The sequence below is a fragment of the Delphinus delphis genome, chromosome X (assembly GCF_949987515.2).
Source record: "Delphinus delphis chromosome X, mDelDel1.2, whole genome shotgun sequence".
Taxonomy (NCBI): Eukaryota; Metazoa; Chordata; class Mammalia; order Artiodactyla; family Delphinidae; genus Delphinus; species Delphinus delphis.
The window spans coordinates 69,354,458-69,371,621 of record NC_082704.1 but is presented as its reverse complement, the minus strand read 5'-3'; the positions used below and the strand labels follow the sequence as shown (position 1 = coordinate 69,371,621).

The 17,164-nt window shown below is 48.1% G+C and overlaps 1 protein-coding gene across 7 annotated transcripts in view; it reads left to right on the top strand.

Annotated features, from left to right (window-relative positions):
- Positions 1–15,740, top strand: part of EDA (ectodysplasin A) — a 365,924-nt gene extending 350,184 nt beyond the window's left edge. Inside the window, exons 3-8 of one of the 7 annotated variants that reach the window (XM_060001674.1) lie at positions 2,970–2,993; positions 8,537–8,716; positions 9,703–9,737; positions 10,663–10,714; positions 13,577–13,692; positions 15,489–15,740. In XM_060001674.1, coding sequence (XP_059857657.1) covers positions 2,970–2,993; positions 8,537–8,716; positions 9,703–9,737; positions 10,663–10,714; positions 13,577–13,692; positions 15,489–15,740 — 659 coding nt within the window. Of the gene's footprint in view, positions 1–2,969; positions 2,994–8,536; positions 8,717–9,702; positions 9,738–10,662; positions 10,715–13,567; positions 13,699–15,488 lie in introns of all 7 variants that reach the window. The other 6 variants (XM_060001673.1, XM_060001675.1, XM_060001672.1 and 3 more) reach the window with 6 other exon arrangements.
- Positions 15,741–17,164: the final 1,424 nt, after the last annotated feature.

Sequence of the window (17,164 nt, the reverse complement as noted above, 5' to 3'; positions counted from 1 at the left end):
TCTATACCAGATTAATTAAAGATTTAAATATGAAAAATGAAATCATGAAAGAACTAGAAAAAAATATAAAGAACTACCTATATAATGCTGTTGTATCCAAATTTAAAATGATAATGTAGAAATGTAGCTATTGACATAGAAGAAAGTTATCAAACAACATTTTTATTTGATCACATTTTGTAAAAATACATATTTATATGCATAGGAAATTTCTAGATATGCAGAAAATGTTAATAGTGGTTATTTGTGAGTAGTTTTTTTAAGCTATTTTTTTTCTTTTTGCTCCCCTTTTCTATGTATGTAGGTGTGCATGCATTTAAGTATGTATAATGAGTAGTATTTCTGGTATAAAAATAATAAAAGTTAACAAAATTTTTTTAACATCTTTATTGCAGTATAATTGCTTTACAATGGTGTGTTAGTTTCTGCTTTATAAAAAAGTGAATCATTTACACATATACATATGTTCCCACACCTCTGCCCTCTTGCAGCTCCCTCCCACGCACCCTCCCTAACCCACCCCTCTAGGTGGTCACAAACCACTGAGCTGATCTCCCTGTGCTATACGGCTGATTCCCACTAGCTATCTATTTTACATTTGGTAGTGTATATATGTCCATGCCACTCTCTCACTTCATCCCAGCTTACCCTTTCCCCTCCCCGTGTCCTCAAGTCCATTATCTACGTTTGCGTTTTTATTCCTGTCCTGCCCCTAGGTTCATCAGAACCATTTTCTGTTTAGACTCCATATATATGTGTTAGCATATGGTATTTGTTTTCCTCTTTCTGACTTACTTCACTCTGTATGACAGACTCTAGGTCCATCCATCTCATAAAAGTTAACGAAAAATGTTTAACTTCCCTTTCCCTCTTTTCCCTTGTAGATATAGGTCAAACTTCCCTTGTAGATATAGGTCAGACTTCCTCCAGGAATTTATTTTTCCTCAACTAGCCAGTATAATTCCTTAAGTCTCCCCCCTTTAGTACTTTCCTATTCAACTGTAAGTTCTCTGAGGATAGAGTTGTGTTTCATTATTTACTGTGCCTTCCCTAGGTGTGCTCAATAAGGACTAGGTGCATGGTGATCGTCTGATTTCCTCAAAGCCTGCTTTGAAGTCTGATGTAATAGTACTTACCCTTTAACCAGCTGAAATGGTCAGCAACTTGGCCAGGGCTAACACAATCTGTCTGTGAGGCCAGTGGCTGCAATGGCTGTCATCTCACTGCTTTCCCAGGCTGAGGTGGCTGACTGGTTGGCTGGTAGCTGGTTGATGGGGTTGTAGGCCTTTCTGTGTAAATCCTTCCCCAGACAGCTTTCTGGTTCAAGGAGGTGGCCCTTCTCAGGCTGTCTCTTAGTCAGTAGTATCTGTGTAGCTGTGCTTCCTTGCCAGAACCTCTGTGTACATTCTCAGGAGCTCTCAATGTTGTTAAAAACATACAAGATCGGCAGTAAAGAAAGAAGACCAAGAACTGGGAGGAGAGAAAGAGAGAAAAAAATGAGGATAAAAGAGTGGAGGATCATGACCTTAAGTGCAGCAGGTTGCTTAACCCAACCATAAACATCCCCTGCGCATAATAATACCTACTGTTGCACGTGAAATTACTTTGCCAGGGAAGTCTACACAGACATTGGTTTTCAAGGGACCTGTGCAAGCTCTGATGGCCACGCTGGCAGCCCTCCAAGTTAGAGACTTTACTGACTTCTGATTGAAGTCTGCTCAGACAGAATCTTTGATAGAGCCTGCTCTTATAGGTAAAGACCATTCCAAGCTTGTTGCAAGAATAAAATGAGATGATAAATGGAAATAGATTTTTTAGTCTATAAAAGAGTATACAGGGGCTTCCCTGGTGGCGCAGTGGTTGAGAGTCTGCCTGCTGATGCAGAGAACACGGGTTCGTGCCCCGATCCGGGAAGATCCCACATGCCGCGGAGCGGCTGGGCCCGTGAGCCATGGCCGCTTGGGCCTGCGCGTCCGGAGCCTGTGCTCCGCAACGGGTGAGGCCACAACAGTGAGAGGCCCGCATACCGCAAAAAAAACAGTATACAAATGCTGGTCTTTTTGTGAGCTCCTGAGGGCACTGACAGGGGTTTATTGTTGTCCAGTAGGGTCTTCATGGGAGTTTGGAACAGATTTTTAAATATGTGCGCCTAAAGAAAATCAAATCCACCTACAGAATGAAGTGAATTGAGTCCCCAGTAGGGAAAAACATGCCTGCATGTCTGGGAGACACCTAAATTGTGTATGTCTGAGGAGTGATTGTTACCTAACTATATGAGAAAAGCCTTGGGTTTTCTGAGTGCCCTCAACTGATTAGAAATGTTTTCTTTAGAAGTAATTCCCCAGAAAATGCTTGTGATTTCATTGTCAATGAAACTGTTGGCACTTCTTTTAAAGTGTCTGTTAACTTATGTTAAATTACAGTGGGAATGCATGTGGCCCCCAGATGAATGTATTATGGTTGCACTGTTTTAATAACTAACGATTTGAATAACGATAAGGAAGTGACTAAAAAGTAAACTGCCGCTGCTCTGCTCCTTCCATGAAAATGACCCTTTTCTCCTTCCAGCTTCAACACATGAGACTTCACATCACTTCCTGACCTGAATGCGTGACTCTTCAATCTCAGGACTTGCATAATTAATGGAATGCCGTCCTAAGGTTGTTGAGTTCTGCATTTCTGGGCATTTCATCTTTATGGCGAAGTACCCATTCCCTCACTCCAAAGACTAAGCCTGAAATATTTTTCTTCCTAGGGAAGAATCTTCCTTGTAACTTTATTGTTACAACAGTCAGAGACAGATTGGGGAGGTTTGATAGTTGGGCGATACCTTGCCAATAACCTGACCCTTAGCATGGGGCTCCCTCAAATTTGCAGTGTCTTGGGGATTCCTCCTGTGACTGTCTTGAAGAATAAACACTTTATGTTAATTTCCAGTGACTTAGTTTTCCATTTTCTCTTTTTAACAGGTCCAGTTAAAAACAAGAAAAAGGGTAAGTCAAGCTCCTGATTTTGTAAAATTGCTGTCATGTCTTTTCTAAAATTAGAAGAAAAAATCAAGGGAGAAGGATTTTTATATTCGTTCAATGCTGGATGTCCATTATTTTACTCAATCATGTGTGATCTTCTTGAGTATTGTAGCTTCCAAGGAATAAGAAATATATATCATTTTTCAGTGATGATCCATGAAAGATAGAATTGCTTCCTAGCAACATGTGAAAGTTGTTTTTGCTTTTCTTCCTTGTTCCCTCTTCCATACAATTCATTTTACATCTCTTTCCTTCATTCTTCCTTACTCTTTCCCCTGCCCTTCTCCTTTCTCCTTTTTTCCCCCTCCTTTATCAAATCAGTGGCCAGGTATGAATGAAGTCCTGAGACTGCTTGTAGGGACTAGGTATACTACCTCTTGAGAGATGTCAGTACCCTATTTTTTGGCCTAAAAGCTATCCCTCTCCTATTTCTCAGAGAGTCAGGGAAGGTATTTCTTGCTCTGGGGTTTCAATATCATTTTCTCTGTGATGGAAAAACCTCAGCTGTCGTAGTACCCTGATCATTTAGTCTTTTCCAAGAACCTCCTAGTTGAGTGGATCCATTGTGCCGTTGTTGGGTCTGTAAGTCTCCAGTGTACTTGCAATGGGAATGGCCCACGAGTTTGTACAAGTGCTTGCCTGCCTGAAGAGGAGAAACCAAAGACAGAACACGTTCCAAAAGACAGGACCAGGGAATGTGGTCCACTCCTTAGGACTAAAAGAACCAACCACGAAACGAGTATTTTAAGTACCTATTTTTTTCTGTGTTCTGACCTGGGAGGAAAATAGAGTGAAATTCATGAGTTTTCATTAAAATGCTCTAAGCGAAATGATTCTGTCTGTTAACATTTCCGGAGCTTTACAGAGTAGATTATCAATCCCAGACTAGGCCCGAAAGACTGGCTTCAGCTGCCTCCTGCCACTTCTCTGAGTACTAGGGTACTCTGGTGGCTTGAGATGCCGTGGACCACATGGGAAACCTGTGTCCCTGTTGTAAAGAAGCTGAAGAATGGCCTGGCCCCTAAGGACCTGAGCTGAGCAAAATTGGAAAATAGCCAGAGAACTGGAGTCAGTGAGGAAACCTTTCTTTGTGGAGCCTGGGCATTCACCAAGCTATTCTGTCTTTTAAGAAAGTAAATGTGACTTTTTTAAAAAATAAATTTATTTATTTATTTTTAGCTGTGTTGGGTCTTTGTTGCTGCGCACGGGCTTTCTCTAGTTGCAGCGAGTGGGGGCTACTCTTCGTTGCGGTGCACGGGTTTCTCATTGCGGTGGCTTCTCTTGTTGCAGAGCATGGGCTCTAGGCACGCGGGCTTCAGTAGTTGTGGCTTGCAGGATCTAGAGCGCAGGCTCAGTAGTTGTGGCGCACGGGGCTTAGTTGCTCCGCGGCATGTGGGAACTTCCCGGACCAGGGTTCGAAGCCATGTCCCCTGTATTGGCAGGCGGATTCTTAAACACTGCGCCACCAGGGAAGCCCAAATTTGACTTTCAAGTGTGTAGTTTTCTGTTCTTATCACATCCCTTTAAGACAGAAATTTTAACAAACCTAGAAAGCTCCCCTGGCCTGGACAAGGACACTCTCTGCTCCTAGCACAAGCCCAGGGATGACTTCCTTTATTTCTTGCTTTTTTTTAATAAATTTATTTATTTATTTATTTATTTATTTATTTCTGGCTGCATTGGGTCTTCGTTGCTGCACGCAGGCTTTCTCTAATTGCAGCGAGCGGGGGCTATTCTTCGTTGCAGTGCGTGTACCTCTTATTGCAGTGGCTTCTCTTGTTGCAGAGCATGGGCTCTAGGCATGCGGGCTTCAGTAGCTGTGACACGCAGGCTTCAGTAGTTGTGGCATGCGGGCTCAGTAGTTGTGGTGCACTGGCTTAGTTGCTCCATGGCATGTGGGATCTTCCCGGACCAGGGATCGAACCTGTGTCCCTTGCACTGGCAGGTGGATTCTTAACCACTGCACCACCAGGGAAGTCCCCTTCCTTTCTTTCTTAATAGGTAGACTTGAGAGCACTTTCTAATGACAGCTACTAAGTTTTTTTTTCCACTCACTCATTCACTAGACAGTGAATAAGCATCTTGTAATTGTCAGGAAGAGAGATACAGAGATGAAGAAAAATGGTTACTGCCCTCCAAAATCTCCCGGTATAGTTGGAGTCATGGAAACACACACAAATAATTGAAGTACAGTATTTTAAAAAGTGCAATTATAGAAGCATGAGCTTCCCATGCTTGGTCCCACATCTCAGAGAAAACATTATCTAACCTAGACTTTGAAGGATGAGGCAAAAAGAAGGGGAAGAATATTCCAGCAAAGAAAACTACATACTGAAATCTCTCAGAGGCATGAAAGAACATGTCATGTCTGGGGGAACAGCAAGTAGGCTAGTGATTTACCCAAATATAGGGCATGTGTGTGGTGGGGAGCAGCACCCATTTGAAGTGTCATCCAAGGGGTGAGCACCGAGAGAACACACTTGCTGGTGGTAATGGAAGGCAGCTTTCTAGGCGAGAAGCTCTGAAATTACAAACTCAAGAGATCCCAGTGCCTCTGGTAGTGACTTGGATCACTGCCCAGCACTGCTACCTTGTATGTGGGCCACTATTGGGAAGAGAATGCACATAGGCTTTAAACATTTGCCTTGGCTGAAAGCGATTTAGAAGCCATTTAATACTGATTTCCATGGACACAGTGAATAGACACATGCCTGAAGAGGTAATTGAGTTGTTCATTTAATTTCCATCCTTTAATGGAATTTTCCCCCTCCCATAACTTTCTCTCCCTCTCTCTCTCTCTCTCTCCCTCCACCCCCATCTCTTGCTTTTAGTTCATTCTTTCAACAATTTGAGCTTCTCTAAAAGAACGTGTGTATTCTTGCATCTAAGACTACACAGGGTAACTTGATAAGTACAAAAGTCTCTGGGCTTTTGTATCGTGGGGTACTCTGTTAGAGTAAGGAAATCCAGAGAAGGAATACAGTCCTCTAAAGTCATCTTCTTGGTCCAGGGGCCATTTTGTACATGCTCCTCTGTGGGCCAACTTTCTGTAAGGATGCAAGGATGACAAGCACAGTTACTTAAACCTGGTTGCAGAGGAGCAAAGAGGACCAGCTGCAGAACTAGATCCCAGCAGGAGCTTGTTCTCAGATGCCTTCTAGCATTTTCATAAGTGAACATTCTCTGTTTACACTGCAACCATTATTCACTTTCACTGCAGGAGTTTCTGGCTCTAATTCTTCCAAAATTACATTAACAATCACAGGAGACTCACAATCTTGACACTAAAGTTCACACTACCCACAGAAGCCCCTCTAGCTCAAAAATCACTGTTAGGCCTGGACATTCTGGGACAGAGGACAGCCTACTATGCACCATCCCCTGTGTCTGTGCCACTCAGAGAAGAATGAGAGAGAAGCAGACTTTATAACCAGGCTAGGGAAGTTTCCTGACTGCCAGGGGTACGTCAATCCTCCTTATGGAACCTCAGTCTTGGGAGGAAACTTAGAGAAATCATTGAGGCCAAGCTCCTCGTTTTACCAATGGAGAAACTAAGGCTCAAGGAGAGGAAGGGATTTACCCGAAGTATACATCCGTGGCAGAGCTGAGGCTTACAGCCTTATCTCCTGACTACAGATTCCTTGTTCTCTCCACTACACTAGCCGGAATTGAAACTTGGGCGCTGAATAAGCCTGACTTGGAAGCTGCCCAAATCTGAAGGGAGATGGCTTTCCTGTTCGGCATCTTAAAATTTGCTAGATCTCGAAACTGGGCAGATTCAGTCTTCTGCTGCTAAGTGCAGGGAAAACGCTAAGACTCCTGTCTCTCCGTGAGAGAGAAGCTCTATGGACCTTCCTTACTTTCCTCCCTGGGGAAGGGGCCCCGCAATGACCCTGTTGTTTCATTGCAAATGCAGATGTGGTTAGACATGGACAAGTGACCTCTTGAGTGGCATTGCCATGAGGACTGGGTTTCTTGAGCACGCGGCATTCTTCTTAAAAGAGGACCTGATAAATCAGAACAGGATTCTCCTCCCTGAGAGCCCAGGGAGCCAGGAGGCAGAGTCAGGAAGGAGGTATTTAAATGAGACTTGACAGGGTTATATTTAAAAAGGAAGAAAGAATCACAGGTGAAGACACCATGATGGAGTCTGGGGAAAGGCTCCCATTCCTGAGACTTCCACAAGATTGTGAAAAAGCGGGGAAGGGAGGAAGCAGTCACCCACCTGTGACCACCTGCAGTGCTTGAATTGGACTGCATGGAGCAGAGGAGGTTAAACAGGAGGAACTGGAGGGTTTGGTTCAAAACCACAGTTATGACTCTGTTAACATAGCTACATTCTGGCGGGGATGTGGGAAGGACTGGAATATGGAATAAGAAGGCTGAGACTGCTCTGAAAGGATAGCGAGGAGGAAACGGGGAGGATCTGGTGGCTTGATTAATAATACATTCAAGAATAGGGCCTCTGAGAAAAGACTTTGGGAAGCCAGATTATTTAGCCTATAAAAATAGAGGTTGATAGATGACTTAACGTCTTTGAGCACATGAGGGTTATTGTGTGCATGATGGTAGCTATTCTTCTCTATCTATACAAACAATAGAAGAAGAGCTTAAACTGCCACAGGAGGAATTTCAGTTCAATATACAGAAGAACTTCCTAACAGTGAGGGAGTAATAAACATTGGAACATGTTACCAAGGGAGTTTGAAGAATTTCCTTTCCCAGAGATCTTTAAAACTAGGGTTTAGAGGGGTCAGCTGAGAAAGCAAAAACCTGCCTGCTGCTTCCTCCTCAGCTCAGCTCTGTGCTCTCCACTGCCCCTTCTTTCCTTATGGTGCTCGAGCCCTCTCTGTCTCTCTCTCACTCTCTCTCTCTCCCCCCCCTTCCCTCCCTCGCCCTCCCCTCCCCCACCTCTCATCTCCCAGACTCCTTCCAATCCCACATTCCCACCTCCATCCCAAGCCCAAGTCCCTGTACATCCCGACTCCTATAGGAAACCTTCCTGGAGCCAATATTCTTCCTAAGGTCAGGCCTGGACAATAAATGTGAAAGCCACACTCTTCAACAATAGCCCAGTTCTCAATTCTAAAAAGTGACCCATAGGTCTAGCCACTTGGCAATTCTGATCCTTTGGACTTAGCCGAACTGTAACCTCCTTTTTGAAGCCTTCCCTGACCTCTCCAGCATTTTGTCCCTACCACTAATGCAGCACTTCTACTATCGTGTGACTGTGTCTGTTTCCCCACTAGACTGAGCTCCTTGAGGGCCATTATATCTGCAAACCCAACCTGTAAATGATTATTCATGAAACAGGGTAGGGAGTGTGTGTGTGTGTGTGTGTGTGTGTGTGTGTGTGTGTGTGTGTATGACGTATGATAAAAGTATCCACCTCTTTAAGAGCAGGAACTCCCAGAGGGCCGACTTTGTGTCATTAGAAGGCTGAGGAACTCCTGACAGTACATTCTCAGTCAATAACTACAAATGTAATACCTAATCTTGTCTTTCAGGAAAGAAGGCAGGACCTCCTGGGCCCAATGGCCCCCCAGGACCTCCAGGACCTCCAGGACCCCAAGGACCCCCAGGGATTCCAGGGATTCCTGGAATTCCAGGAACAACTGTTATGGGACCACCTGGCCCTCCAGGTCCTCCTGGTCCTCAAGGACCCCCTGGTCTCCAGGGACCTTCTGGTGAGTTCTTCCATCTCTCCACCCTCCTAGGCTCCTTAAAAGTTCTCTAATAGAGCAAGAGTGGGTGATCCCAAGAGCATTTTCAAATGGTGGTGTACACTGGTGTGCACTATATCCTTCCCCCCACCACATTGCCCATTTGAAGAGCATTTAATCTCTTTGCATCTTTCCCTTTGGGCCCAGAAGGGCATCCAAAAGATATAGATCCAGATCCAAACCTGCCTAATTGAAGTTGACAGGAGTCAGACTACCTGGGCTTAGGTCAGTTGTTATTTCCTTCTCCTATTCCCCTCTTGTATCTTGGGGCTTTACAGAAATGGAGTCTTTACGGCTGATTTCTCTGGGTCTTTACTGCCACAAGACTCAGATTCTTTGACTCATAGTTCAAACAGGGCTAATCCGTGTCACCGTGGCCCCAAGAGATGCAGTTAGGGTTTTTTTTCCCATCCAATCTTTCCACAAATATTAATTGAGCACTTTCTATGTGCAAGAGATATATTGATAAGTGGTCCCTGTTCTCGTGGAATTTATGTCCTACAGGAGGAGAGAGACAAGTAAAGAAGCAAGGTATTTACAAATGGCAATGCGCTCTGTGAAGGAAATTAATAGAAAGGGAGCAAAAGGTTAAAGAAGCGAGCACCGTCGTCTCGGGGTCACGTGGTGGCAGGAAAACACTCTTCTCTGTCTCCATAGGTGCTCGGTGGTACTTCCCTTAGACCAGCGTTGGTGAGAGGCCAGTTTCCCTGCTGGTTGCTAGGCCCACTGAAGATGCAGGTCGGGAGCAAGTAAGAGAAGGAAGGAGTGTCCTCTCCTACCCCAGTGCCCTGCATCACACCCTGACTCTCCCTCCATTTCTGAGCCCTGGAAAATAACACTCAGACAGGGCTTCACTACAGGGAGCAAAAGCTCAGTGCCACTGGCTGCCTAGGTGAGGAGTAAAGGAAGTAGAAAGAGACGCCCTCTGACTGGCCTGTCCTATTTTGCAGGTGCTGCTGATAAAGCTGGAACTCGAGAAAACCAGGTTGGCTGGGAATTGCTCTCTTGCTGGAGAGGAGGGAAGACCACAGGCTAGAGCCACCCTTGAGTTTGCTCCCTACTCAATTTGCTGAGGCTTTATCTTGTGAGGAGACCCTGGAGGTTCTGAGGTTCTTCATTCACAGCCTCCTCCATCTCTATGAATAGAAAAGCTTTGCCCCAGGGCCTGCCTTTAGCAAGGGAACTGAGTCTTGTCATGGCCATTTTTCCCCATTCCCCAGGAGACAGAGGGTCACCATTGCCAAACCCAATAGTCAGCTGCCAGTCAGGCCTATTCACCTGGATCTCTGCCTCCCCGGCCACCCCAGACACCTTGTCGGCCCTCAGACCACCTGACATCAGCAGCTTAGAAGTTTAAGAGTATGTCCTTGAAAATCAGCCAACCAGCTCTGGGTCAAGCCCAGCCTAGACTTCTGCCTTCACGGCCTGAAGGACTCCTCCCTAGTCTCTGAGCTTCCTGATCCGTCTCTACTGGCAGGTTCCGCCGCCTCGCCTTGTCTCATCTCAGCCTCCCTCACTACAGCTGTTTGGTCACGGCGATCAATCTACACAGTTGCACGGTGCTTGACGGCTTGCAGGGCATTTTATATTCATCACCTCAGTTGATCTTCAGACATCCCTGTGAGAGAGGTCAGACAGAGATTCTCATGATCCCCATTTCACAGTTAGCGAAATGAGGCTCAGAGGCATAACATTTGGCCGAGGTCACACAGCTATGAAGTGGCAGAGCTACAAAATCATATTACCCTCTAGTAGAAATGTGGCCACTCGCATCCCAAGAAAGGGGAGAGGGATCAGAATTGGGATACAAATGAAGACTAGAAACCAGAGGTGGAATCCTGGCAACTGGTGGCTGAGCAAGCAGCCATTTCTCACAGTGACTACTCTCTCTGTCCTTCTTATCCTCCCAGCCAGCCGTGGTGCATCTACAGGGCCAAGGGTCAGCAATCCAAGTCAAGAATGGTAAGAGTCAAAGTAGGCTCTCTCCCTAAGGAGAGTTTCTCCTCCCCTTACCCCCAGCCTTGTTCCTCCCAGGCCCCTGAGGTACCCTTGACATTAGGGGCCATTCTCTACTCCATTTTGCCCTCTGCTGGCTGTCCTGAGTAATTGCTTGCCCTAAGGTTGCTACAAATTGCATTTAGAATCGCTGATGAGGAAGCTGAAAGGGACTTGAGACATTGTCTAAACCAGGGATTCTTGCGAGGTGGAGGCTGAATCAGAGTCACCCTTGGGGATATGTGTAGTTTTATCACCATTTTCACAATACAAATTAGAGAAAGTAGAACGACATAAAATCGAATCTTCTTGTCTGATGGGTCTACACAGAAAATGGGTGGAGGAGGCATTTCTCTCAGGGAAGTGGGGGGCATGTTGAGATGCTAGTGTCTATGAAAAAGGGGGGTGGATTTCAGGAGGTTAGAAACCCTAATTTAGTGTAATCCCTGCATTTAAAAGGTGGGGAAACAGAGTGCCAGACAAATTGGACAACACCATACTAAATCTACTGCCTTATATCTGTATGGTACTTTAGAGTTTTCAACATACTTTCTTTGTCTTTGATTTGATTTGATCCTCACGACAAAGGTAGGCATTAGCTCCTTTTTACAGAGACAGAAACTGAAGCTCAGAGAAGTTAATTAACTGGCCCAAGGTTTCCGTTAAGTGTAGGAGCTGGGATTCAAAACCACATCTGTTTGACTCTCTCCACCGCACTATGCCACTTCAGAGATGTGTGTGTATACTCCACTGAATGATTAGCTTCATTTTCTTCCTCAAAGAGACATGAACGTTCATTAAAGAACGGCGCTTTGAAATAATGTCCGGTCCCCAGGGTGCACAAAGCCTAAAATGCGTGAACCCCCAGGAGCCTCGGGAAGCAGCAAGCCAGCCAAGATGCCAGACGCTTACTGGGAGGGGCTGTGAGTACAGAAACAGTAAATGAAGGTTCAGAAACCTGCTGCATGGGGACAGCTTCTAAGAGCCCAGTCAGTCCTGAACTGGCTGTGCTCTGCTTCCTTAATGATCGGGCTTGGCTACATCCTGGAGTGCCACCAGAATGCCTGACTCAATCACCTCAGAAATATAAGTAGGAACAGAATGGCACCAAAACCTAAGCAGTCCTGCTGGGACCAAGTACCTTGGGCCCCAAGGCCCTGGATGGGCCATGATCACCATCTGTCCAGAGAAGGGTGAGACAGGCAGGAAATAGATTTGTTTGGGTGTCTCGATGGGTGGCCTCAATGTTATGCCAGAAGCTACTGATTTTGCTCCCACCACATAACAAGACTGGTTCCAACCCTTCTGGGCCAATCCCTAGTAGTATATGCTGATCTTTAGTTCCAACAGAAGCAAGAGTGAGAGCATCAGGGCTTCCCTGGTGGCTCAGTGATTAAAAATCCACCTGCCAATGCAGGGGACACGGGTTCGAGCCCTGGTCCGGGAAGATCCCACATGCTGTGGAGCAACTAAGCCCGTGCGCCACAACTGCTGAAGCCTGTGTGCCTAGAGCCTGTGCTCCGCAACAAGAGAAGCCACCGCAATGAGAAGCCCACGCACCGCAACACAAAAAAGAGTAGCCCCCGCTCGCCGCAACTAGAGAAAGCTCGCGCGCAGCAACAAAGACCCAACACAGCCGAAACTAAATAAATTAAAATTTAAAATAAAGAGTGAGGGCATCAGGGGTAGCAAGATACCATGCAGAGCGGTCCTCCGTGAGGGGCAGAGCCAGGGCATCTCCTCCAAACTCCTATCCCATCTGCTTATCACCTTAAGGGAAGACGGGCACCTTTTCTAGAAGGCCAGTTTCCTTACACCTCAGAAAGGCAGACCTCCTGAGACTAGCCAAGGATGGACTTTCAAAACATATTTTCGTGAATGAAGAATGGATGGTTTTGAGGCTAGAAGGCTCCTTAGGCCTGGACTCCCTCCTCTTGAGGTGGGAAGGAACATCCCCCTTGCTGCAGGATGGAAAGGGAAGCTTTTCCTCCTCCCTCACATGCCAGCCCCCACCGTCCAGCCAAGGTGGAGTGACTGACCCTCCACCCCATATGGTGTATTACTGAGAGACATGCTTTGCTGGGGTGCCTCAGTGCCCAGACACCCTCTCCATCCCTTTGGTTGGTTCTAGTGCTGCGTTGCGGTCTATCCCTCACTCTCGTAAGGATCCCTCTCCCCTACAGGGCTTTATTACTGGTGGTCACTTGCTCCGGCTGCCATGAAGTCTGACTCACACCTGATCCCTAAGGTTCTCCGGGTAGACAGTTCCTTGGGCTGAGTGGTTTCCTGGGGGCCCAGCGAGGCTTTCCAGAAAGGAGTGGGTGTGGAGGTACTATAGAAAGGAATCTCTTAAGGACAAGGAGAAAACCCATGAACCTATAAGACAGGAGAGGGATTCAGGAGCTATAGCTGGTGAGATGAAATGGAATAATAAGACCTAGCCTGCCCCTCAGTGTCTGGATTTTGCCTGTGCAGGCCCCAGAACAACAAAGAAAATAGGGCAGCGTGCCCGCCCTCTTCTTACCTCCCCCCCAATTCCAGCTAGAAGATGTTGGTTAAATATCGTTCCAGACAGAGGGGTCAGGAAAGGAGAGAAGAAGAAGGACAGGCAGACCCCACGGGCCTGAGGCAGGCCTAGCTGCCACTTTACAAACAGACTGCTTTCTCTGCTTCCAGATGCTGTTCTTAAAGCTTGGCATCCTGGGCTATCCAGGTTGTATTGGGATGGGGCTGGGGGTTGTGTATGGCTTGATATTTCTTGTGTTTATTGCCCAGATAGTTCTGACATGTACTGAGTGACTGCCCTTCTCTCATACTGAGATCTTTCAGGTGGAGTGCTCAATGATTGGTCTCGGATCACCATGAACCCCAAGGTGTTTAAGCTACACCCCCGCAGTGGGGAGTTGGAGGTACTGGTGGACGGCACCTACTTCATCTATAGTCAGGTAGAAGTGAGTACGGTCTCAGGCCTAACTCTTCTTATATCCAGAATGCAGATCTCGTGCAGGCCACAGGGGGGCACTGTGGAGCCAGCCCAGCCCAGCCAATGGCTAACGTCCTGCTTTGGCGAGGGAGGGAGGGGAGCGGGGAGGGCGCACTGGGAGGGAGTTGAAAAGAGGGAGGAAAGAGAGAGGGGGCTGTCTGGGGTTTTTTCCTAGCCAGATATGACTGAAAAACTGAAAAGAGGCCCATCCCACGCCCTGCCATCTGATTCCCTCCTACGGAGCCCCAGGCCCTAGTTTCCCCACTGAGTTGTTTGGTTCTACTGCCAAACTTGAACTCTGCCTTAGTATATATTCTTTGCAAGTCAGTTCCAGGGCTGCTGAGGACCCCTTCCTCCCACACTACTGGCTTTATAATGAAGACTGAGAGTGCCCCTCCGGACCTTCTCTCCACCTCAAAAAGATTTCTGTCTTTCCTTCTTCTTTCTCCCATTTGTTTCTCTACCTTTCTGCTTCTCTGTCATTCTTGCCTTCCCCCTGCTGTCGTTCTCCAAGCCCTTTTCGCCCTCTGTTTTTGTCCTCGTCCTGGCCCAGGGCCCACTCCCCAGGTCAACCAATGCCCATCCACTTCCACCCCTGTTGTTTGTCTCCAATGGGGTGGCTCCTCAGAGCGAGCGGTGGGCGAGCCTTGAGGCCGGGGCTTCTGAGGGGCGGGCAGCAAGCAGGTGGATGGACAGAAGGACGCTGGAGCCGGCAGAAGGGTCTCCCAGGAGAGTGGCCGGAGAAGGTGGGTTCACGAGCATTTGCTGAGCCTACTGAGCATCTTGGCACAGCTTGGGTCCTGACCCAAGAAACTGTATGGCGTCTGAATACACTGCAGCCTCCTGAACAGGCTGTGGTGGGAACAGCCTTCCACAAAGTGAGTTAGGGCAACAGATGAGTGTCCCAGTCCCCAGGGGTATGATCCCAACGTCCTAAGTGCCATTTGGTGGGGGTGGGGATCAAAGCTGGGAGTGGGGTGTGAAGGATAAGGGTAGTGAAGAAGAGAAAAATTAATTTTCTGGGCCTGGTATAGAACTGGGAGTGGCCTCAGGCCTTGTACCCCACGCAAACTGGGGAAATGCCCTGGACATCATGCCACTGAACACAGCTTAGCACTTCCTTCTGGCCACGAAGTTAGTTTTGCCCTTCCACATTCTTTATCTCATTTGTGATGGATAGTTCTCCATCCCTCTGCATCTGTTTCCTCAATCATCAGACGAGAGCGCCAAGGGGCACTGGGAGAATCAGTGAGAGAAATTCAGCCGCAGGGGAGCAGGGTGTAAGCGGAGAGAACTGAAGAACTCGCAGATTGTTCCTGTGCCCTCTCTGGGGAATCAGTAACTGCTAAGTTTATCTACAAATGGTCCCTGGGGCTGGAAATTGGAAATTGATTCGCCTTTGTTTGTGTCTGTAGCACTGATCCAGCACCTAATGTGTGCCGAGAACTGTGCTGGAGGGCAGGGGGCAGGGAGGGGGCGCTGGGGGAGGTAAAGGGGTGAATGAGGCATGGTTCTGGCTCTTGCAGAGTCTCCCACCCGTGTGCTGTTGAAAGAGGTTTGCTTAACCCCCTGAGCCCAGTCGAGGGGAGGCAGGACAGCGAATAAGCCTGTCGCCCCGCCCGTCCTGCTGGCCGGCTAGCGTGCCTTCAAGAGGTGCAGTGGCAGCTCGCGTGAGCAGGTCGCGTCTGCTGGTCACCGGGGAGGGCCCACCCTCTCCTTCCGCTCGCCCCCAATCCCTTCTCGTTGCCTCTCCCCCAGGTATACTACATCAACTTCACTGACTTTGCCAGCTATGAGGTGGTGGTGGACGAGAAGCCCTTCCTGCAGTGCACCCGCAGCATCGAGACAGGCAAAACCAACTACAACACGTGTTACACGGCGGGCGTCTGCCTTCTCAAAGCGCGGCAGAAGATCGCCGTGAAGATGGTGCACGCCGACATCTCCATCAACATGAGCAAGCACACCACCTTCTTCGGGGCCATCAGGCTGGGCGAGGCCCCTGCATCCTAGATTTCCCCCCCCCCAATCCCGTTTTGCCCCTGCCCGTGCTCCTACCCCAGGTTAGGGAGCCGGGACTTCCAGAACCTAAGTGCTGCTGTGGAGTGAGGTGTGTGGGTGTAGCAGCCACAGAGAAAAATGCCCTAGTGCTATTTATTCCCCGGTGACTTCAGGATGACAAGGTCTGCTTGACTTTCCAGAATGACCTTGAGTGAACAGGACATGAAGCAGAACCTTCCTCCTTGGCTCCGTGTTGACTGCTTCCGGCATGACTCTTCAACCTCGAGGTCCCGGGTGTCATTTTGTTGCACTAAAGTGAGGGGCTCAGGCAGCAGGCGAGAATTAGCAAAGGTGCAGCCCAGACTGTGGGGCAAGCCTCTGACCCCGAAGGGCGGGGCGGGGGCGGGGCAGGAGGGGAGCATTGCAACCTAAAGAGAGGGGCAGGGACGGAAAGGCAGGTGCTTGTGGCAGAGCCCAGGGGAGAAACCTGCCAGATGGTTTTCCCACTCTCACTGAGCCGCGTCCCGGCGGCTGGCAGGGCTTTGAGGACAGGAGGTTTGCTTTTCCTTGGAGCAATTGCAGGGCATGGCCAGAAACCTGCCTGCATAAGAAACAGAGGCCGTGCTTGGGGCCACATGTCTTTCACTTTGTTTACAGCTGTGCTCCAAGCTCAGAAGACTCCTTGGGTCCCCCCGCAATTGTCCCCTTCCCAACCTGGCGAGAACCTCCGTTTTCTTCCTCCCCAGAGCCTACCTCTGTCTGAGACAGGTGCCTATCCTGGGACCTGGGTTTATGTGAGTCTGGGATACTCTTTAGATTACCTGGGCACAAAGAAAATTTTCCATTTATTAAGCAACACAAATATTCATCTAGTCGAGTCGTGTCTGGGGGCAAAGGGTTGGACTGGATGACCTCCAGAAGTTCCTTCAAATTCTAATATTTAGGCAGCTGCCAGGCTAGCCTGCTAACATTCCCAAACCCTAGACTGACCCTGGGCCTCGGCAAGACAGAGCTTTTCTACCTGACCTGGAAAGGGTAAGAGCTGAGGCTAGGACAGGGTTTTCTTCAAGTGTGTTGCAACCCAAGTGGTCATTAGCCCAGGCCTTGTCCGAAAGGACAGCAGCTGATGCCCTACTAACCACATTCCCCTTTCTTCTCTCTGGCTCCGGAAAACCACAGCACAGCAGAGTCACCATAGACTCCAGGGCTGCTCCCCTGAATCCAGGCTCAGCAGGAGGCAGCGTCTAGGCACGGGGCAGGGCTCTGCCCTCTAGTCAGGCCCAAAGACACCTGCCTCCACAACCCCAAGCTTCCCATCGAATCATATGACAAGATCATTCAAGGGCCTTATTTCTAACTGCCTGGGCCCAGTCTAGGTGCTGAGTCTAACCCAAAGCTGGGAGGGCCAGTCTTGTAGAATCTGCTACTCTTACTCC